General features: G+C 43.4%; 1 protein-coding gene across 1 annotated transcript in view; it reads right to left on the bottom strand.

The window, feature by feature from the left end:
• Positions 1 to 23,674, bottom strand: part of GPRIN3 (GPRIN family member 3) — a 59,535-nt gene that overhangs the window by 10,195 nt on the left and 25,666 nt on the right. The window contains 2 exon segments of the mRNA XM_021101761.1: positions 3 to 599; positions 602 to 1,264. Coding sequence (XP_020957420.1) covers positions 3 to 599; positions 602 to 1,151 — 1,147 coding nt within the window. The 5' untranslated portion in view covers positions 1,152 to 1,264.

Below are 23,674 nucleotides of genomic sequence, written 5' to 3'. Positions count from 1 at the left end.
GGCTAGGGTGTGGTCCAACAGCTCCATGGTGTGGCTTATGCTGCTGCTGCTGCTCTCGTGGCAAACCACACGCAGCTGCTCTTGTGGTTCGAACCGCTCTGGAGCCGGAGTTTCCTTTAAGAATGCAGTGAGGATGCTGGGGCTGGTGGACACGGATCTGCTCTCCACACTGGCCACCGCCTGCACTTCCGCATCCTGCCGAGCCCTGGTGGGAACGTCCTCGGGCTCATTTTCGGCTTGGTTGGTCATGGTACTTGCTTCTTTGAACATTGACCCCCGGAGCGGTGCTGGCAGCGGCGCCTTCTCTGGATCTGGAGGCAACGTCGACTCTTGGCCAGGGAGGTGAGATGGCTGAGGTGTCCCCGAAGTCATGGCCTGGGTGTCTGAGGTGGCGGCAGAGGGCCGTTTATCCCCTGAACATCCATCTTCTCTCGCTGGAGGGTCTTGCCTTGTCTGGGAATCACAAAGGGCTCGCTGCCTTTCCCTTTCAGGTCCACCTGTAGGAGTGGAGGCAAGACTGGGTGCCCTGGCTGCTGTATCTGCAGCGGGCACCACCATTCCAGGGATTGTTTCTCGAGAAGGGAAATCACAGGGCATGGATCTTTGCTGTTGCCACAGATGCCCCCCACGGGACAGTTTGACTTCTCAGGTTTCTCCCCATCTGAAGTTCTCTCTGATTTCACCGGGGTATCTTCAGGTCCTGATGGGGGGCTGGTGTTGGGCTGGTGCCCTGGGATGGCCGGGTGGGTGTGCCCATCGCCTGGCATTGTAAAGGCTGCGTGCATAAGAAGATCCCTTCCTGCCTCAGAACACGGGGCTGGTGCTGTGGGCTCCCGGCTCCCTGGCAGCTGGGTATTGCCAGGGGAGTTGAGTGTGGGAGAGGCTTTCCCCACCTCACTGACAGTGCCCGGAGAAGAGCTGGCTGGCCGGGGGGTCTCATGCTCACCGGCCTGCATCAGAGCCACAGCAGCTGGCTTGGGGCTCAGGTCTGCTTCTTCAGGAGGGCTGGAAAAGCCATTTGTGTTCTTACACAGGAGGGCCGGTCGAGGCTGGGATGAGGCAGCTCGTGCCTCTCCTGGATCCTCTTCTTTTCCAGAAGCCGCGATCAGAGATGTTTTAGCTGATCTCAGGGGATCAGGTACAGTCCCCATGGAACTGCAGGGCGGGAAACCTCAGGCTCTCCCCTGAGCAGCGCTCCCGCTGGGAAGTAGTCGCAGCTCAGAGTGAAGGTGCCGTTAATGGGCGAGTCTTTGGAAGGATCCGTCTGTGAATCAAGGAAACAGTACCATTAATACAGCACAGGAGTTAAGGATTGAAACGATACCAGATTGTCATTGGTATATGATCTTAACAAGCATCGGAAATCTTTGCTTCCCATATCTGTTCATATAAAAATACATCTTGGGAAGAAAGATTTTAGAAAAATTGTTCTAATGCTACAAGTATTATTTTGATATGCAGGTTTTGCTCGTGTCCCATTCCTGTCTAGCAGATAGGTGTCTAATGCATTTACTTAGGCCCTTCAAACTGCCTCAGAACTCATTTGTGTAATCTGATTCACCAAATACCAGAGAATCCTCTAAAGCTTCTGTAATCAAATCAATAACTATTGAAATAGGCCTGAACAGATATGTGGAATAGAGTTTCTGGAAAGAGATCCAGACATAAGTGAGGATTTAATATATGACAAGAGAGATGTTTTAATTGAGTGGCAAAAGGATGGCTTATTTAATACAATGGGCCGGTAAACTGTTCATTTATCCAGAAGAAAAGAAAACTAGATCTTTTTCTCACACCAATTCAAAATAAATCCACTCAATAGTTTGTAATAACCTATATGTGAACAAAGAATGGATATATTTATATGTATAACTGATTCACTTTGCTGTCCATCTAAAAACAAATCTTAGACGGATTTAGACAGATTAAAGGTTAAAATGTAAAATAGGTAATTAAATAAAAGATCCTGTTAAAGGAGTTAACCTTCAAAATATAAAAAAATCTCATTCATACAACTTTATACCAAAAAAAAAAAAAAAAGAACCCAATTAAAAAATGGCCAGGGAGTTCCCATCGTGGCGCAGCGGAAATGAATCTGACTAGGAACCATGAGGATGCAGGTTCAATCCCTGGCCTTGCTCAAGGGTTAAGGGTTCGGCACTGCTGTGAGCTGTGGTGTAGGTCTCAGACATGGCTCAGATCTGGCATTGCTGTGGCTGTGGTGTAGGCCGGCAGCAACAGCTCCTATTAGACCCCTAGCCTGGGACTCTCCACATGCCACGGGTGCAGCCCTCAAAAGACAAAAGACAAAAAAAGAAAAAGAAAAAAAAAAAAAGAAAAGAAAAAGGTCAGAAGATCTAAATAGACATTTCTCCAAAGAAGACAGACCAAAAAGCACATGAAAAGATGCTCTACATCACAATTGTTAGAGAAATGCAAATCAAAGCTACCTCACACCAGTCAGAATGGCCATCATCAAAAAGCTATGGAGATCAGTATGGAGATACCTCAGAAATCTATACGTAGAACTACCATATGACTCAGCAATCCCGCTCTTGGGCATATATCCGGACAAAACTTTCCTTGAAAAAGACACATGCACCCAAGTGTTCATTGCAGCTCTATTCACAATAGCCAAGACATGGAAACAACCCAAATATCTATCAACAAATGATTGGACTAGGAAGATGTGGTACATATACACAATGGAATACTACTCAGCCATAAAAAAGAACAAAATAATGCCATCTGCAGCAACATGGATGGAACTAGAGACTCTCATACTGAGTGAAGTAAGTCAGAAAGAGAAAGACAAATACTATATGATATCACTTGTATCTGGAATCTAATATAAGGCACAAATGAACCTTTCCACAGAAAAGAAAATCCTGGACTTAGTGAATAGACTTGTGGTTGCCAAGGGGGAGGGGAAGGGTGTGGGGTGGATTGGGAGCTTGAGGTTAATAGATGCAGATTATTACCAGGTATCTTTTTTTAATTTATTTTTATTTTTTCCCATTATAGCTGGTTTACAGTGCTCTCTGTCTACAGTCTACTGTACAGCAAGGTGACCCAGTCACACATACATGTATACATTCTTTTTTCTCACATTATCAGACTCCATCATAAGTGACTAGATGTAGTTCCCAGTGTGACACAGCAGGCTCTCCTTGCTTATCCATTGCTAAGGCAATAGTTTGCATCTATTAACTCCAAATTCCCAGTCAGTCCCTTCTATTCCCGCCCCCTCCCCCTTGGCAACCACAAGTCTGTCCATGATTTTCCTTCCTGTGGGAAAGTTCATTTGTACCATATTCAGGTATCTTTATACATAAACATTTTTATTTTTTTTGCTTTTCAGGGCTGCACCCGTGGCATACAGGTGTTCCCAGGCTAGGGGTCGAATCAGAGCTGTAGCTGCCGGCCTACACCAAAGCCCACGGCAAGGCTGGATCCTTAACCCACTGAGTGAGGCCAGGGATCGAACCTGCAACCTCATGGTTCCTAGTCGGATTTGTTTCCACTGAACCACTACAGAAACGCCCATAAACATTTTTAGAAAGGATAACCAGATTCCATGTGCGCTAGATAAAGCAATGGTTCAGAAATGAGCAGATAACTGTTTTAATATTTTACCTCTATCACTCATAGGTCTTGTGACCTTATGGTCAGTACTTATTCTCTCTGCACCTCAAAGTTAACTCATTGGCAAAATGAATTATATAATTTCTAATGACTCTCCCAGCGCCAAAGTTCAAAGATCCTACCTCTTTGCAAGTGATGGGTAGTATACCACATGGCACAATCTTAACTCAGGTTCGAGGGTCAAAGAAAGGCAAAGGTGAATCTAGTTGGGCCCAGATTTTGAAAATAAATAATTTCATATCACGGTTCAATGTTATCTGGCTGATCTAGCATGTGAACTCTAACGATAAATCCAAGTTATCTTCTTCCCCAAACCAGCTCTCCCTCCTAACTTCATTTTTTGTATTCATGGAGTAAATATTTTCCCATCATGGGTCCTGACAGCTTTCTGTTCACTTCCCCAGGTTTATATTCCATGTCTTCTCCTCTGGAGTTTTCTGTTGCAATGACGTGTTGTCCTGCAAGCCCGTCTCTCCTCTCCCTCTTTTGCATCTGTCTTTATAAAACCTTTATAAAACCCACTTTCTGGACTCCTCATCCTCAAAAGCCTACGCACTCTTCAAAGCCCCACTTAAACCCCATATACTTTCTGAAGGCTTCTGAGCCCTTTCGAGTCATAAAATCTCTCTCTGTTTTAAAAAATCCTGCAGCTATGGTCATCTGTGTCTTCTGTATTGTGCTTTTAATGTATCATTTTTATACTGTTGTTACTTGTCTAAATGTCTCATTTCTCCAAAAACACTTCAGGCCCCAGGAAGGAAGGGGACAAGCTTTTTGAGTCTCTTCTGTTCACTCCACAGGACATAGTGCAGGGGCTTGTGCATAAAAAGGAGTTAATTGATCCCATTTCCCTCCAAGATGGCCATTCTTAAGCCCTGCCAAACTTCAAAATAATAATAAAATTTTAACCCATGGCATTAAAACACAATGTAAAAGAGTACTATTTTTGGAAGTAAGAAAATGGTCGTAGTTTCTTTACAAGACTTTATGTATCTATAATTCATAGATACTTTATGTATCTATAATTCATAATTTATTATTTATTTATTTATTTATTTTTTCTTTTTAGGGCTGCACCGTGGCCTATGGAGGTTCCCAGGCTAGGGGTCAAATAGGAGCTGTAGCTGCTGGCCTACGCCACAGCCACAGCAACTAGAGATCGGAGCCGTGTCTGAAATCTACACCACTGCTTATGGCAACACTGGATCCTTAACCTACTGAGCAAGGCCAGGGATCGAACCTGCGTCCTCATGGATGCTAGTCAGATTCGTTAACCGCTGAGCCATGACGGGAACTCCTCTGTAATCCAACTTTAGACAATTAAAAACAAGGACATTAGACACCTGCTACGAAAAGCAGACACTCAGGAGGACAGAACATCTCTTGTGCTCTAAGGCTGGAGCCAAGAAGCCTGACTGGCCAGAGAGGCCGATTACATGTGAACAGCTCAAAGTCCAGCAACCGTACATTGAAAGACTTAGAAAAGATGAGGGGCTTTATGAAACTCTCAGAAGTGACTGGAACTTACCCCCATTTCCCACAGAGAGCCCCATTTACCTTTGAAAGTGTGTTGCTTTGTTAACGGAGGTTAAATTATCCATCAATTCAAGAATCAAGAAGTAAAGCCTCGATTGCTTGGCTACCACCTGTAATTTGAAATCCCTTGATTCATGGGTAGATGGGAAACCAACACTACTCGCAATCATACATGCTATTGCAATTATCACAGTGTTTCCACGAACCCAGGAGAGGCTGCCTAGGCTCAGAAACAACTCTCCTTTCTCATCTGCCCCCTCCTCCCCAACCAAATAGGGGAAATCTACAGTCTCTAATAGGTTAGACAAATAGGTCTTTTAAAAAATGTAATGACTTGGTGGATTAGAGTGACGAGGAAAAGTCTTTAAAATCAACAGGAGGTGATTTAATAACCTCTAAACGTGAGGTTGCAAACGGGTGGCCCACAGGCTGAACGAATTCCTTCTTGGGGTCTGTGCCTGAGTCCTGCGTGGTTTTCCCTTCCCTTCCCTCCCTCTCCCTTTCTCTTCTCCCCCCCTTCCCCTTTCCCTTCCATTTCTTTTCTTTCTTTTTTCTTTGAATTGAAAAGATCTTTCATAAAAACCCACATTTCTCTCTCCTTGCTTCTCTTTAAAAAACAAAACGTAATCTCAGAAAGTATGCATTTCCAGATAGCAACATTAGGTGGCGCTGATAAGGACTGTCCCTCTTGAGGCAGGGATGCTCCAGACTACAGACCACCCATCCCTTACCCCGCCAGCTTCACTCCTTGAAGTTACTTATCTGGGCTTCTATGGGCAGCTCAGTTTGAGAGCTGTTGTTTTTGGTCTTTTTAGGGCCACACCCGTGGCATATGGAAGTTCCTAGGCTAGGGGCTGAATCACAGCTGTAGCTGCTGGCCTACACCACAGCCACAGCAACTCGGATTGAGAGGCATCGGCGACCCACACCAGAGCTCACAGCAACGCTGGATCCTTAACCCACTTTGAAAGGCCAAGGATCAAATCTGTGTCCTCATGGATACCAGCCGGGTTTGTTACCGCTGAGCCACGACGGAAACTTTGATAGCTTTGTTCTAAGACTGCTGCCACAGCAGACTCCCCAGCCTAATTTTCAGTCTTTTGGGGCAGCCTGGCTCTGTGTTTAAGACCATGGACCCTGGGGGCAGAATTCCTGCTCTGGAATATGTTTCACTACCTACCTCTCTAGCTTTGTGTGCTTAGGCAAGGGACTTAACCTCTGAGGGCCTCAGTTTAATCCATAAATTGAGGCTAAAAATAATAGTACAGCCTCATTGGGATGTTGTTGGGAATAGACTTAAGGCTTGGAACCTTAAGCTAAGTGTCTTAGCTCGTGTTAATCACCTTAGAAGCATTAGCCTCTTTAAAAACCTCAATATTTAAGCTCTGGTCTGTGTTAAAGAAAAAATTATTCGGACACTGGTTAAAATGATAAGGGAGACTTTATTCAGGACTCTTGCCATGGGGTCAAGTCTACGGCGGGAGGAGAGAAAGACTGAGCTCAGCTTCAAATACAACAAGAACGGATAGAGATGTATACCCAAGGAGCAGGTGTGTGTGTGTGTGTGTGTGTGTGTGAGTGTGTGTGTGTGAGTGTGTGTGTGTGTGAGTGTGTGTGTGTGTGTGTGTGTGTGTGTGTGTTGGGGGGGTGGTCAGTAGATGGACAATCATTAAGAAGAGACATCAAGGGTAGGGGGGATTATTGGGGAAGGCAAGTCAGCGAATCAGCAATCACCTGGGGATGGTGAAGGAGCTGGAATTCCCTTGGATATTGAGAATGATCAGGTATTACTGGTGGGAGGATGGCCTCTAAGCTGGCTTAGTAGGATTCTTGCCAAAGCTGGACTCTGCGAGGACAAACCTGGGGGCCCAAGACGGAGGCCCAATGAAGAGGTGGGCTCAGAGGAGCCTGAGTAAAGCTTGGTTGAGGAAGGAGTCCTTGTCATCTCATCAGCACCAGCATGTAAAGATTTTCTCATGAGACTCTCTGAAGCACTAGGACTCCTTTCTGAATTGGGCATGAATTGCACAGAAGTGAATCGTACCTCTAAGTGAGTCTGTCTTTAAGTCTGATGAGAACTGGACTCTTGAATGTGGGTCCTTTTGGTGCTTTTGCCTTTGAAATTGTGAGCAAAGATTCAAAGCCTTGTTCCAGCAATGTGGCAAGCCTGCAGGGTAAACATGCTCAACTTTTGCAGGGAAGGAAACTGAAGCCCAGAGATTCAGGGACCTACTCAAGGCGGAATATGTCTACTTCCTGTTGAACTGAATTCTAATGAATGGTAATGCCTTGGGCTCGTCTATGTGGCTTCTTGATTATCTCTAACTCTGGAAGGAAGCGGAAAAAAAGTATCTAACTTCAAAGGAGAGGCAACCTTCTTTTTGTAAGTGGTTTGCAACTTAGCAGCAGCCTGGAAGGTACCAAGACGACCACAGTGGCATTCGTAACAGGTCACTTGATGAAAAGCCCAGCTTGTTGAAAGCTGGCACCGCCCCTGTTCATGAAGGAAATAGTGGGTTCCACTACTCTGCCACACTGCCTATTTTCATAACAGACACCCACGCTTAATAACACAAGCAGCAGGGAAACGACAGCCCTTTGTGACTTGCTTCAAAGCTGCGCTGGTGGGAAGAGCATTTGACAGAAAGAATGGAGAGCAGCTTGGCAGCCCTGGCCCAGCGAGATGCTGATAATACTTGGGGTGATGGTGATAAGCCTGTGGGCAGCAGTTACCTTTCCCCACTTCAGAACGGCCGCTCTACCAGGACAAGGGCTCCAGGGTGCACTAGGAAAGCATTATAGGGACCTTGGTTCCCTCGTTCCACCCATCTGACAGCAGCTTTCCACCCTCAGATGGGTGATACATGGACCCTTCGAGAACAGTGAGTCGAGAGGTCAGAGACTATTAATCCTCAAGAAAACCGTAAAAAAAAAAAAAAAAAAAAAAAAAATCCTCTGGCATCCTACTCAATCTGATTTTATTTGCTCTCTTTCATCGGGAAGCTTTGCCTAGATCATTTGCATTCTGAACCAGCAGATCCTGCCAGCACACAGTTTTAAGGAGAGGTGATTCAATCCCAGGAAACACCCACAGGCTAGGAAAAGCAGTTCCTTCTGTCTTTAAAAAATCATCCCCTCACACTAATGAGCTGCCTCAAATGCACTCTTCAAAGATACCAGCTGAAAAACTGGTTCTTCCCTGCGAACTGCATCTACAGGAAATCAGGAGACAGGGCAGGAGACGCTGTGTTACAATGGCTACTTTAATAAAGGCTCAGGGGGAAGGAGCTGCAGCCCCTGCCTATTCATTTCTTCTTTTGTTCCCCAGTGTTTTGGAAAAACAAATGCATGGCTTGTTATCTCACTAAATTCCATGGTAAGTAAGCAGGGCTGGACAAAACCCAAGCAGTGAAAAAAAAAAAAAACAAAGTGGGGGCTTGAAGAAGCATCAAGACCCCCCAATAAATCCTCCTTCTTCTGTCAAATACAGTTTGAACTGACAGCCTGTAAATTCACAACACATTAGAATCACACAGTACGGTGAGCGCCTATTGCTTTCTCTGTCCCAACTACTGTTCTTTATGTGGACTTATTTAACCCTCAGAACGACTCCAAGAGGGTGCTCTGACTCTGAGTTCCACTTTGCAGAGCTGGGAACTGAGGCAAAGTCATGCAAGCAGGCAGTGGGAGACGCCAGATTTCCATCCCGATCAGCTGGCTCCAGAGTCCAAGCTGTCAACCAATTTTACCCTGGGGAAAGACAGGCATTTTTTTTCTGTTGGGAAACTCAATCACCTGGGCAAGATGCATCATCAGATAAGGAGGGAAACCAAAGAACATTCGGAAAACACCTCCGTGAAACCATTTGACTCGTTCAAGCTGACAGAGGCAGACGAGGCAACACAGGGGTTCCTGCTCTTGGGAGTGATTAATCCAATCTGGATGTTTTAAGGGCACAGAGTTTTCTGAGAAGCAGAGGAAGACAATGGACTCGCTCTAGAAACACACCTGTGCACACACACACATCCATGGCTGCAGATCATTTTAGGAGTTTCATGTCTGGAAACCTCTCTGCGTGTGACTGTCCCTTTGTCTAAGGCATCAGAAAAATGTCACAAAGTGGAATTTACCTGCGGCAGAGAGTTGTTATGGAGCTTGAGCGAAATCAGTTAAATACTCTGCATAGGCTTAGAAAATAACAGCTACCCAGTCAGGAATTATTATTACTTAAAACACATTATTTTGGCATCCTTTACCTAAGAAGGCAGAAACGATGCGATCTATTTCTAGAGAGCCCATCTTAAAAGTTCCAACGCTTAAATAAGTTTACTCTGTTTTCCCAAACCCCCTGCCCAAAGACTATTATTGGAGGAAGAAGGTTTTAGCTAACCTGAAAAGAAACACAATAATGAGCTGTATTCTTTTTAGATCATGTGGGAAATATGACCTCTGGGTACTTTCTAAGCAAAATCAAGACTCAGGTTTTAGTAACCTTCCAAAATTAACCTTTCAATAGCGCCCCTTTCCTACCCATAGAGAGAATTCATAGCTAAAGATCACAGCTACTCTTTAAAAAAAAAATGCCTTAAAATAGGTACTTTAAAACGTAAACTCTTCTGGGGTAGAGATGCTTAAAATATTTAAATTCTGCCTTTTTTTTTTTTAACCTTCCCTAATCAAGCTCTTATCATGTCCTTGGTTCGCCTGATAGATATTCAAATCTGAATGTTTTCCTCTTTCTCTCACAATTCAGCTTTGAAGGACCTCAATTCCAAGCTTATTTTAATTGGAAAGAGAGGCAACAAGATCTTAGGGCTAAAAGGTAGTTAAACAACAAGCTATAAGAAATAAACCTACCAGTTCTGCATCTGCATTTTTTTTTTGACATTGGCATTTTAAACCCCTGTGTGGGATAGGTTCAAAGCCTGGCGCGCACCCCAATGTTCTGCGAGGTCTATTTAGCAGCCCTCAGCCTTGCAAATCGGGAGTCTTGTCCTTGTTTCTCCCTAACCTTGCGGTTCCACTGTCTTTTTTTTTCCTGGTTGCTGCACGTCCCCCACGCACGCCAGGGGCTTCTCATTAAAAGCGGGTCTGGGCTCCATGCCCTCGCCTCCCGCAACGTGCCTCCCCAGGCGTGGCCCGCGGGGCGCGGGGCGCTGGGTGAGGTCCCTAGTGGGCAGCGGGAGGCAAGCCTCCCAGGGATTTCTGCTTTTAGCTCAAGTGGGACACCAGCAAGAAGTCTCTCGTCCGGTCCCCACCCCGGGGCCTTTCAGCCGTGGGACAGTGGTGGCAGCGTTTGCAGGGACGAACACAGAAGCCAAGAGGGCGCTGGGCACGAAAACGGTCAGTCTGGGCTGAGCTGTGCTGCGCCCTTCTGTGCTGGGAAGGAAGAGCCGGGGGTCCGAGAGAATCTCTGGACCGTTTCTTTGCCGAGGGGTTTGGTCTGAGTTGTGATTAAAAAAAGAGACAGGTAGCGTTCTTGTCGTGGCTCAGTGGTTAATGAATCCGACTAGGAACCATGAGGGTGTGGGTTTGATCCCTGGCCTCGCTCAGTGGGTTAAGGATCCGGCATTGCCATGAGCTGTGGTGTAGGTCGCAGACACAGCTTGGATCTGGCGTGGCTGTGGTGTAGACCGGAGGCAACACCTCCGATTCGACCCCTAGCCTGGGAACCTCCATATGCCACAGCTGTGGCCCTAGAAAAGACAAAAGACAAAAAAAAAAAAAAAAAAAAAAAAGACTCAAACCACCTGTTACTCTCCCACTTTCCATAGTACAGGTGGGTTTTGTTTCTTCTACAACCTTTATCTTGTATTGAAATTAATGATTTACAGGAACTGTGAGCTCCTCAAAAACATCAATTTATCTTATTTATATTTGGATCTGGTCTAAAAGTACAGTTAGGCCTCCCTGAGGTACTTAAGATTTTTGATTTTTGCCCTTCAGTGGATTTCAGCCTATTTAAGGAGACAAGAGAAAGTCAATCTGAAACTACGCATGAGCAAGCTGGAATATGATTAAGTGACTAATACTGTGGTAATAAACCACACTTTCTAGAAGTTTAAGTTGGGGGGAAAGGCCCATAGTTCTTATTCAACTGACACTTCCTGGTACGATTCCTCTGCAGGCTGGAAAAAATTACGTAGATAAATCTAAAGAAAACTGGGCATTGGAAATTCAGAGAAAGTGAAGCAAGTAAGAGTTTATTTTTTATTTATTTGTCTTTTTAGGGCTGCACCCGTGGCATATGGAGGTTCCCAGGCTCGGGGTCCAATCAGAGCTGTAGCTGCCAGCCTACACCACAGCCACGCCAGATCTAAGACGTGTCTGCGACCTACACCACAGTTTACGGCAGTGCTGGATCCTTAACCCACTGAGTGGGGCCAGGAACTGAACCCGAGTCCTCATGGATGCTAGTCGACTTCATTAACCACTGAGCCACGACAGGAACTCCCAGAGCTTTTTTTTTTTTTTTTTTTTTAAGATCTTTGATTAAAAATAAAATAATCCCTTAAGTCATCCTGAGACAATTAAAAAGTGCTGTTAACATCCATTCATTCATTTAATAAGCTGAGTGCCTTCTTCATGCCGGATATTCAGGATCCAAATATAAACAGGACACATTCATGTTTCTGAGGCGCTCACAGTTCCTGTAAATCATTAATTTCAATACAAAATAAAGGCTGTAGAAGAAACAAAACCCACATGCACTATGGAAGCACGGAGGACTCGTTTTATTTGGCACAGGCCTTAAGTCACAGAGTCAAGGATCCTCAGCAGTGTAGGATGTATTAATACGATCCGGAGGGTGTGGACATTTGTCTCGGGCAGATTTTGTCACTTGGTACTCCTGACGTGTGGGACCAGATAACTATGCAGGGAGGGAAAGACACACGGACTGTCCCGTGTGCTGTAGGGTGTTTGGCAGCCTCTCTGGCCTCTCTACCCACTAGATCGCGGCACCTCCACCTCCCAGGGGTGACACTTGAGAATGTTCCCAGACATTGCCAAACGCCTCCTGGGAGGCAAGACTGTCCCCATGTGAGAACCACTGATCTAGGGGACGAATGTGTTCACCTTGGATAGAAAAAAGCCTCTCTAGGATTTCCTACCGTGGCGCAGTGGTTAACGAATCCGACGAGGAACCATGAGGTTGCAGGTTCGATCCCTGGCCTCACTCAGTGGGTTAAGGATCTGGCGTTGCTGTGAGCTGTGGTGTAGGTTGCAGACTCGGCTCGGATCCCGCGTGGCTGTGGCTCTGGTGTAGGCTGGTGGATACAGCTCTGATTAGACCCCTAGTCTGGGAACCTCCATATGCTGTGGGAGCGGCCCTAGAAATGAACTTACTCCAGCTACACATGAATTCATGGTGCAGTTTTCTGCTGTATTTTACAGGTGTCTTTCATATTTTACTGGTGAAAATGCAAATTAGCACAACTTTTATAGAGACCAATTTGGCACTTTTGTCTAGAATACAAGGTCAAGTGTACTTTGATTCAACAATTTCACCTTAGGAACTAACCTCATGAGTAGAATAAATAAAGGTACTAATTGATATATGCACAAGGTTATTCACTGCATGAAATAAAAGATTAGAAGCAATCTAAAGGTCTCTTAACAGGAGTTCCTATCATGGCTCAGCGGTTAGTGAACCTGACTAGCATCCATGAGGACATGGGTTCGATCCCTGGCCTCGATCAGTGAGTTAAGGATTTGGCGTTGCTGTGAGCTGTGGTATAGGTTGCAGATGTGGCTCGGATCCCACGTTGCTGTGACTCTGGTGTAGGCCGGTGGCTACAGCTCTGACTGGACCCCTAGCCTGGGAACCTCCATATGCCGCTGGTGTGGCCCTAAAAAGACAAAAAAGACCGAAAAAAAAAAAAGTCTCTTAACAAGGAATGGGTTAGTTATAAAAATTGTGGCATTTCCATATAATGGTATATCAGCAGCCAGACTGACTAAGGATGAAACTCTTTATGTATTGATATGAAATAGCCTCCCAAATATATTGTCAAGGGAAACAACAGATAAAACAAAACACATTTTTAAAACTATCATTTAAAAAAACCCCCTAAGATACAGAGTGCTATGTTTACTATGGTACCCACTGTATGAAAAAGGGAAAAATGAATATCTTTTGCTTGTATAGACATAAAGTATCTCTGCAAAGGATAAGTAGGAAATTACTGTCAGCGAAGGGGACCTGGCTGCCTGGGGACAGGATGGCTGGAAGATTTTTCATGCTATAACCTTTGGTACTTTTAAAATTTTAAACTCTATGAATGTATTACCTATACAGAATTAACTAAAAATTTAAAAGCTAATGCTCCGTCCCTTGGCAAAACAGAACACCCTGAAGCTTTTCCATCAGTAGAAAAGATGTGTTTTTTCTCATCTGTCCTTGTGCATTCTTTCCATCTGCTCTTTGCCCTGCAAGGAGATCAGCGTGGAATACAACGAGTTAAAAAGAAATCATAATTTCCTTATCCACCTTGGTTATCTTCAAGCTCCAAGCTGGGCAATGTAATTATTTTTCGGAGTCAACAGCTGAGAAGTGCTTTTTAAAGCAATGTCTGTTGGGCACAAAATAAAGTTTACTTAAGTTTCTTTTCCCAGACTCTCTGACTCCTGTTTATCAGTTGATTTTTTTCCTCCTTTCCTATTCTTGGGAGCTTGAGTAGATAGTCCTCAAATTATATACCTCTCACACAGTAAATCCAAGATGACCTAAAGCCAAACTCTAGGAAGCTGGGTCAAAACATCAATGAAAATGATGAAGAAACAGTTATTTTTTTTTGTTTATATTTTGAGAATTGACTACATGTTAAGATAACAAGTTTAGAGCACAGATTTTAATGGCCAGTTATCAAATCCACCTCTTCGGTCACTACAACCGGGCTGAAGTGACTTCATCATGTCTCATAACAGTGAAATATCATCTATTTGGTCTCACTGAGCCAGTTCTGAAAACATCCCCTCTGCCTGCTGTTCATGTTGTCTTTCTAAAACCTAGACTATATCACTTCTCTGTGCAAAACATTTTTAATGGTTCCCCATGACCTATAAAATAAGGTACATGCTCCTTAGCACAGTTAAAAAAAAAATGTCCTTTATGCTCTGATCCATTTCTCCTTAACAGTGGTATCCGCCCTCATCATTTGTCAGACCTCGTATGTTTACTTTTTCTTCCAAGCTTCAAAGAAGGGTATTATCTTCATTTTACAGACAAGAAAACTGGGACTCAGAGAAATCCAGCTCACCAAAGTTGCACATTCAGTAAGGGGCATGGTGGGAATTCAAATCCAGGTGAGTCTGATCCCAAATTCTCTTGTCTCCAAGAGCACAAAATAAGAGGTAAGATGAATTCGTGATGTATATACATAAAATAAAAGATAGCAAGAGGGGTACATTCGCAAAGCATTTTGGAAAGATAATGTCTTCCTAGGATCTTTTCTAATCTCATCAACCCAAAGCAACGATCCCATCTCTCATCTCTTGTAGTAGCTTGCACAGCAGTGGCACTTTGTACATTCTGCCCCCTCCTTTGCTCTCCAGGCAGAGAACACAACGAGTGCAAAGGCAGATCTTGGGGGGAAGAGTGCAGAGCTCAGCGTGGCAGCTGGAGCTGAGCAGGAGGCAGGGCAGTGAAATCAGATAGAAGGATCAGGCAGGGCTTCCGCAGGGCTTTGCCCATGGGTGACCTTCTTGAGTAGGTCCCTTGAGACCAGCCTATGGTTAAATTGCCAGTCCTCTGACTTTCACTCTCTCTCCATTCTGAAGCTTGCTTTTAATTTTACTTCTGGGAACTAAGCCTGAGGAAGTAAACCAAATGGCTAATAAGTGTGAACAACGAAGTTCACGGGCGGGTTATACAGCAGAAGGTCTCTAAATAACCTCTGCCCAGCGAATGAGCTTTATTCACAGCATAGGCTTTACTGGGGAGGTCCATGACTCATGCAACTTTAGCAGCTGGTAGCACCCCCCGTGCCCTGCTTGGCCTGCTTGGTTCTGCTCCTGTCACTCAGGTTGCATGAAAACCAAGAGTCAGTGGCTCTTTCTGCATTTGTTCATGCCAGTTGCCCTTGCTGTTGTCATCACATAATTTGACTAAACCTCTGTTGCATAAAAAGGATTAAACTTGAGTGCAAAAGTGTTTTTGTTTCTTGGAAACTAAGTTGAATGCTTTGGTAAGACTTGGCAAAGATGGGTTACTGGAAAAAAAAAAAAAGGAGCTATTGGATTAGGAATGGGTGAGACGGTTATGAAAGGGGAAAATAACATTTAATACTCGTATTCTTAATTAGGAATGTTTTCCGTCACTCTAACAAAATGAAGTAGAAAAATATTGAAAGTCTATTATGGGTTTAAGAAAGAGGATACAAAACTCAAACTAGTGGTTTTAATCTCAAAGAAAATATCTACTCTGTATCAAAAGGCTAGTAAATTCAAATATTAAGTTGGAAGGAATCTTAAGTTATATGTATCATTTTCATACTTCCTCATTTTCTCTAATTTTTGATCATTTGTATCAATAAGTTTTGATGCTACAGGCTGCATGAAGAGACAGTATATATGTAGAAAAATACTAGTAGGAAATGTATAAAATATTAGTCAATATATGGAAGGATGATGGGTGATTTTTAATTTTATTTATTTACTTATTTTGCTTTTTAGGGCCGCACCTGTGGCCTATGAAAATTCCCCGGCTAGGGGTCCTATCAGAGCTACAGCTGCTGGCCTATGCCATAGCTACAGCCACGTGGAATCCAAGCCACATCTGTGACCTACACCATAGCTCACGGCAATGCCGGATCCTCAACTCACAGAGCAAGGCCAGGGACCAAATCCATGTCCTTATGGATCCTAGTCAGATTTGTTTCTGCTGCTCCACAGCGGGACCTCCTGATTTTTAAAGCTTTATTCTTTTGTACTTTTAAAACCCTGTAAACAAAGTCTAATTTCAACTGGGCAAAATGTGCCAAAAAACATAAAGAAGAAGAAGAATGGAGAAACAGGATCACTGCCAATCAGACTCCATACCCCTGAGGTTTCCTTGTTGATAACCCATGTTAAAACCTTGGGTTCCCGGGAGTTCCCGTCGTGGCGCAGTGGTTAACGAATCCGACTAGGAACCATGAGGTTGCGGGTTCGGTCCCTGCCCTTGCTCAGTGGGTTAACGATCTGGCGTTGCCGTGAGCTGTGGTGTAGGTTGCAGATGCGGCTCGGATCCCGCGTTGCTGTGGCTCTGGCGTAGGCCGGTGGCTACAGCTCCGATTCAACCCCTAGCCTGGGAACCTCCATATGCCGCGGGAGCGGCCCAAGAAATAGCAACAACAACAACAAAAAGACAAAAGACAAAAAAAAACAAAAAACAAAAAAACCTTGGGTTCCCCATTGCTGAGAATATTCCTGGTGTACGAATGGGGAGGATGCTTCTCTCTACCACTGCACTTTTAGATCTTGTTTTATCTTGATGCACCCTCCGGGGTTTCAGACATTACACACCAGCTCTTTATTTTGTCTAAGCCCGTTCTGCACGTGAGTCCCAAGTAGACAATCAGACTCTACTAGATACCTGGGGAGGACTCTGGGGTTAAACCTGCCCATTTGAGGTAGTCTTCTGTGTCGCTACGTTAGGAGATTCATAGCCACCCTCCCCTGGAGGCAGGTGATGGCTCTGGGTCGAAAGCATTTACCCTGCTTTCCTAGGAGCTGCTTATCACTGCTCCTCATCAGCTCTCAACATTCTTTCCTATCTGGGCTCCAGTCAGTCTCTGGCTTCTGGTTCAAGCCATTTAGATGCCACAGTCATTTCTCCCTTGCGTCTTATTTTAGAAAGTATTACCTCCTCTTTCTGTTTTTAATGTCTAAAAGCCCTACATGAATTTGACTCAGACTTTGAATGATAGAAAAGATTTCAGCAGTACAGAGGGGCGGAATTCAGAGGAATCTACAAAAGGAAAGATGCAGACAGAGGGAAAATATACCAATTATTCAAGCAAGAGTGGGCTGTCCTGCACATTTAAACATAATGTACTTATAGGCAGGGGTACCACGAAAAACGTTTATCAGGTTGTACACAGCTGCATGTACTTGACTTATCAGCTGGGATGCTATTTGTAAAACAACTAATACTGGTATATAGTTACAGAAACGTGGCTACTGGAAGCGGAAAGCTAAGTCGGGTGAGACTGGAACGCCTTAATGGCTTTGTTAACACATTTGGAATTTGGGGTTTTTTCAGTAGAAAGCTACTAGAGTTTTTCCAACAGGCTAGTGAGGCAATTAGAAAGTTTACAAAGGAAGCAGATTTCAAGTTGCACTGACTAGGAGATAAGAATCTACAGGTAGGGAGAGCAGTTACAACGGTATTGCCACCTAACAGGTGGGGAGAAGTCCATCAATATTGCTAGTGTAATGAATATAAAGAGAAAAGGGATAGGAAAACTACGGCAGAGGTGACACTGGCAGCATGTAATGACTGGTGGTGTGGGAAGCAAGGCTAGGGAAAGAATGCAGGGTGATTCCAAGGTTTCAAATCAGAGTGATGGGGAGGACGGTGGTGAAGTTGACACGATGATTCAAGATCAGGGACCAAGGCGGACTGGAAGACTCTCAATGGGTGGCTGTGCCAAAGGTGGGTGAACAGCACGAATGAGGGGACTTTAGTACCCTTCCACTGTCCTCTCCGTCTGTGCCCCTTAACTCACTCCAAATAAACATATAATCCAGTAAAAGCATTAAGTATGCAGCCTTCCTTTCATTACATCACTCCTGCAGTTCCTTTTATGTGGAGATTCTGGAGACACTACTAAGGTACCTAAGTGGTGTGAGAGATGGGAACAGAAGGCTTACAACCAGTCGTGTGCTGGAGCTGACTCATAGCTGATCTCTGTAACCAGTAACATCATGCAGCTTCACACTGACCATGGTGGGAATACTTACACCACAGCAACTGGCCAACTACAAATCCAGGAGGCATTATTTCCCAGAGATCCAGTTGTTCAATTTTTAGACCTCTCTTGAGAAACTGGTTATGAACATTAAAAAAAATAGTGAAGATTTAGGTAAGCTCTTGAATGTTTATAAGGCAAAGTTTAAGAATATCAGTTGGAAGGTGAAAAGGGGGGAAGCGTATAATTTTGAGGTATGCTTGATATACATGCTATCAAGGTTCAAGGAAGGTGGGATGGCAGAATTTATTCCCACTTAGAAGAGATCTCTAAACATCTCTGCTAGTTATTGGTTCCTTGAGGGAAATTTTTTCTTCTGATTTTTAAGACAATATTTAATACTCTGGTACAAATTATGTTTTTCAAGACGACCATTGTAGGTAGATCCTGCTGCTTATCTTTCTTGTGGCAATGGTCCTGCTGGATTTCCTCTACAAATTTGGTTAATGATTCAAACTGAGCAGTAATGACTTTCTTCCCCCAGCAGGCTAGCATGCTTAATATGTAAAGCAGCTATTAAAAAGATAGCAATTGACCTCAATAGTGAATCCCTAAACTTCTCTTTCAGGGCCCATTCCTGGAAGTAGGTCTGTGCTAAAACGTCCAGTCCCTCCCTGTACGACCCCATCTGCCTGGTCTTTCTCTTCCCTTCTCCAAAAGGCTAGTGTCATGTGTACTGACTTTTTTTCATAATGAATCATTTCTAAGACTTAATCCCGCAGTGGAGACATTTATTAAAGAAATTGTTAACCAGAGCAGGCAGGATACAAGAGGTGATTATGCCTAACTGACATTTTGGTTGGATTAAAACAAAGAGCCCAGTTACTTAAAACCATATTCTCCCATCCAGGACAAAACAGTTCATCAAGCCTACTCATGTGTTGAAAAAAACTATAGATTGAGTAATAGGTATTCCCATTTTACTTTCAAGAAAATGATTAGGCACTACCAAAGAGTCCAATCTCATTGTTATGTGCTCTGATATATAATTGATGCTCAAACATGTTTGTGGACAGACAGGAATATTTTTTTGCAGCAGTGGGGTTCTGTTGCACTAAGCTTTACATCAAATATTTGAGGAACTAAGGTAATACATGTCCCTTTCACTTAAAATATTTAGGACTGTCAGCTTAATTTAGCCAATCAATAGCATGTAAGTCTTGAGTATTTATTTATTATCTTAGTCAACCTGGGTACCTTTAATTTTCATTGGGAGAAAATATTATAGGACACCTGTTGATTAATGACCATTTTAAAATTACCAAAGCAGAATACAGAGTGACATGAAAAAGTATAAAAGAAGGGAGGAAAGGGATGTGGTAAATGTATTTACCACAAAAAGGATGGAGGGAATGGAAGAAAGATAAAGGGTTTACCTTTATCTGGCGGTCTTATTACAGTTTTGAGGGATGAAGAAGGTGGTTTAACATTGATAACCTCTGGGATCTCTGCAAAATCTAGTGACTAAGTCAGGCTCCCTGAGATTTGCTCTGATGCCAAGAAAACAAAGATCAGTTACTTAGAATCAAATTAACTTGTCAGAGTTGCAGACAAATGTCAACCTCCCTGGGTTTGGAAATATAAATGTTCGTGTGTCTTATCTTTCAAACATTTTCCCCTAAATATATTGCACCATACTTTGGCATTTTTACTTTTTTTTTGTTCGCTATGGCATCTGCCTATAAATCTTATGCATGGAGATACACATAGGAGAAATAACAATAAACATATATTGCTAAGGGCCACGTGAATGACAGAAAACAAGATGCAGCCTGATGCAGACGTTGGAATGTGGCACAGCAGAGAAGGATAAGAGTGCATTGGAAAAGTGGCATTTGAGGGAGAAGGCAAGCATTTCAGAGGCTCAAGGATGGGTAGAGTGGTGCCTGAAATGGGAGATGTTGATGATACAAATACAATACATTGGACTAAGGAAAGCTGAGTATCGTTTTGAATAGCGTACACCCCATCATTGAGGTTAGCAATGTGTTATGATGTCAAAACATCTTATTGAGCATGTACTATGCTCTAGGTTTTCTTCTGTCCTAAAGACTTCATAAGCATTATCTCATTTAAACTCCACCCCCATGAGGTAGTGCTCATTTAACTTACATTTTATAGTTAGGTAACAGAAGCTCAGAAAATTTAATTAACTTACCCAAAGTCAATAGTTGGTAAGCTATACCTCTGAGTTCAGAGCTCAAGTTCTTTCAGCTCATCAAAGTGCTAGAATAGGAATGAAGTGCACAGGACCGGACGGCAGCATCAAAGACCAATACAAGATACACGGGATATGGTGGGTGCATGGAGTAAAGGGGCTGAACAGGTGGGTAAAACTATAGTCTGGACAAACAGTGAGAAAGGAAGTGGAAAGAGAAAGACATGGATGCCCTATATCGTTTGAAGGAAGTACTACCAGAACTTGAACTCTAACTGGTTGGAGGGGATGATGGAGAAAACAAGGGCCTGGAGACGAGGCCTGTGTGTTGGTGGGAAGGTAGTAAAAATTAGGTTTTTAATATAAGACTATAGGAAGTGGACGAAAGGGGAAGTCAGCAGAGTCACAAAATGGCAATTGCTGGTGTTGGGTACTGAGATGGGCCACACTCTATCACACCACACACAACTGCTTATCCCATAAGGAATTTCCTTCCAGAGATTTTTGGTCAGTTAGACCATTACGGCAGTCATGAGCCCTTACTGTCTCAAGATTTATAAAAATAAAATTTTCTTTTCACATTCTCAATTACTCCTTGGGCATTCAGCTCAAACTTCCACTTCTGATTTTTGTTTGGTACCTTTCTGATGGCTTGTTTCTCACGGTTTGAAAACAGCTGTGGTTAATGGGATCTTTGCATCAGTGGATATCACTTAGGATATTATAAATTTTCTCTGTCAGTATATTAGCTCTACCAGTGAATTCCAAGCTTTTGTGACACAATCCAGTTAAAAAAAATTACCTTACAACCCAGTATACACATTCGTATCCAACTGTTTATTTAGTCCATTAAAATAAGATACTACTAATAGCAATACTTCTGATATTTCTATTCCATTTAAAAATGCTGACTGAAACCCACCAAATTGGTATCTCTAGTGACTCAAAGATTGAAAAACAGAGAGCTCAACTCAGAGCTCCAAATAGGAGATAAGCATGTGTTCGGTTTGGGCTTCTGGCGCTCAGCACAGACTCTAACGTGGAGAGCTTTAGAAATGTTGAAAGCAAGGAAAAGGGAGGGATGACATCTTTTTGGTTGATGATTTATTGTTCTTAAGAAAGATTTGGTAGGTTCATTACATGCCCAGCTCAGTTTACGCCATCTGTGCATTTAGTAAATTTGTTCCCAAATCCCAGTAATCCCAACTGCAGCGTTAATCCAAGAGCCATGAAAATTGGGGTTGACGTCTCCTGAAAGTCATGGACAGGCGCAGGGGCTATAGATGTGGCCAGAGGAGCTTCCGCCTCTTTAGCAAGTGCTGTGTCTTGGTGACTTCTCAGTTTTCCAGTAAGGGGCCAGGCAAACTCTGTGTGTGTGTACACAGTGCGTACACCCATACACGGGGCTGGGGGGAGGAAAGCAACTCACCTAAGGGTAAAGCAGTGTCTTTGTCTGAAAAGAGAGCTCAAACAGAAGACAGGCTTGGCCCTGTGATTTGAGTAAGAGAACAAAAGCTGAACATCTAATTCTGAAGTTTTATCAGTGATGTCTCTGTTATATTATTCAAGCTATTCTAATCAATAAGACAATAGCATCCCTGCTTTGAGCCAGGGGTCACTAGATGCTAGATGAAGTTAGCACATGCTTTGACCTTAGGTTGCATTTCTGTATTTTGGAATCAGTAGGAAAAAAAAAAAAAAAAGGCATCAAATGGAGATAATGGAAGGATAGCTTTCTTCTTCCTTCTTCAGAGCAGATTTGGACAACAGTGGCACAAGATTGCTCTGGCAGTTCCGTGCCCCAGCGGATATGCGGAGAATTGCATCCATCCGTTCTCGCCACTCACTGCCTGTCAGCCCTGCAAAGAGCTCCAGAAAAATGATTGTGCAACCCCCTTCTCGGCTGTTATTTCTTTCTTCCTTAATGAAATAGACCTTTGTTTGCCTCCTTGTCCATGTCACCAGTAATGATGAATTGGAATGTCGTCACTGTCATGCAATCTGGGATCCTAATCAGACTGGTTAATATCTGCCAACACATTTCATAAAAAAAAAACAAACAAAAAAACCTCAATCTGCCTAACTGATCTTAACAGTGGGTCAGTTGCATGGGAAGCTCTCAGTTCCATAATAAATAATGTGTCCAGTGCACGCAGGCCAGGCAGACTTGATTTCAAGGGAAAGTTCTGTGAACCTTACCTGTCTCAAAGAGATGTGAATTCCAGGAAAGTCTTCTTAAATTAGTAGAATAGGATTACCTGTCTCGGGGCTCAGAGTTATCTTGTCCCTCTGCCACCTAGCAAATAATGTAGAGTATTTTTTGATACTAACAATGAATTAGCAACCATTCTTTCATAAATATTGACTGATCACCTACTATCCTACCAACTATCTGTATACTGATCTTTTAAAAATTATTAATAAATTAAAAAAAAGAGGCGTTCCCTTCGTGGCTCAGTGGTTAACAAACCTGACTAGGATCCATGAAGATATGGGTTCGATCCCTGGCCTCGCTCAGTAGGTTAAGGGTCCGGCATTGCTGTGAGCTGTGGTGTAGGCTGCAGATGCAGCTTGGATCTGGCGTTGCTGTGGCTGAGTCGTACGCCAGCGACTACAGCTCCAAGTCTACCACTGGCCTAGGAACTTCCAGATGCTGTGGGTGCAGCTCTAAAAAGCAAAAGAAAAAATAAATTTCATTGACATACTGTTGGCCTATAATGAATATTATATTAGTTTGGTATACATAGTGATTCAATTATTTTTAGAGCTTACACACCATGCAAAGTTACTGCAATATTATTATTATTATTATTATTATTATTATTATTATTATTGTCTTTTTAGGGCTGCACCCACGGCATATGGAAGTCCCCAGACTAGGGGTTGAATAGGAGCTGCAGCTGCCGGCCTATGCCACGGCCACGGCAACACCAGATCCAAGCCGCACCTATGACCTAAATGGCAACGGCGGCAATGCTGGATACTTAACCCACTGAGTGAGGCCAGGGATTGAACCCACGTCCTCACAGAGACAATGCTGGGTCCTCAACCCGCTGAGCCACAGTGGGAACTCCTGTCTGTTTCTGTTTTGTTACATTTAGCTGTTTTTGTCTTTTAGATTCCACATAAGAGTGAAAATACACTGATCTTTAGGTCTCTTTCAGAACATTTGCTTTAATTAAATTATTATAGTTTTAATAATGATATTCTAATTCGTATTTTCATGCAATCTTTCTTAATTATAGATCCCTTTCATTAATTACCATTGTACTAGTCACTTCTGTTATTGCCTAGAATTTGAATCTTCTTTTTCCCTATTATTTATACATGTAGAAAGACTAGCTGAAAAAGGTACCCTCAGCAGTTAGTTTCTCTTTTTAAA

This window comes from Sus scrofa, chromosome 8, assembly GCF_000003025.6.
Source record: "Sus scrofa isolate TJ Tabasco breed Duroc chromosome 8, Sscrofa11.1, whole genome shotgun sequence".
NCBI lineage: Eukaryota > Metazoa > Chordata > Mammalia > Artiodactyla > Suidae > Sus > Sus scrofa.
The sequence above is the reverse complement of the archived record's forward strand: the minus strand, read 5'-3'. Positions and strand labels throughout refer to the sequence as shown.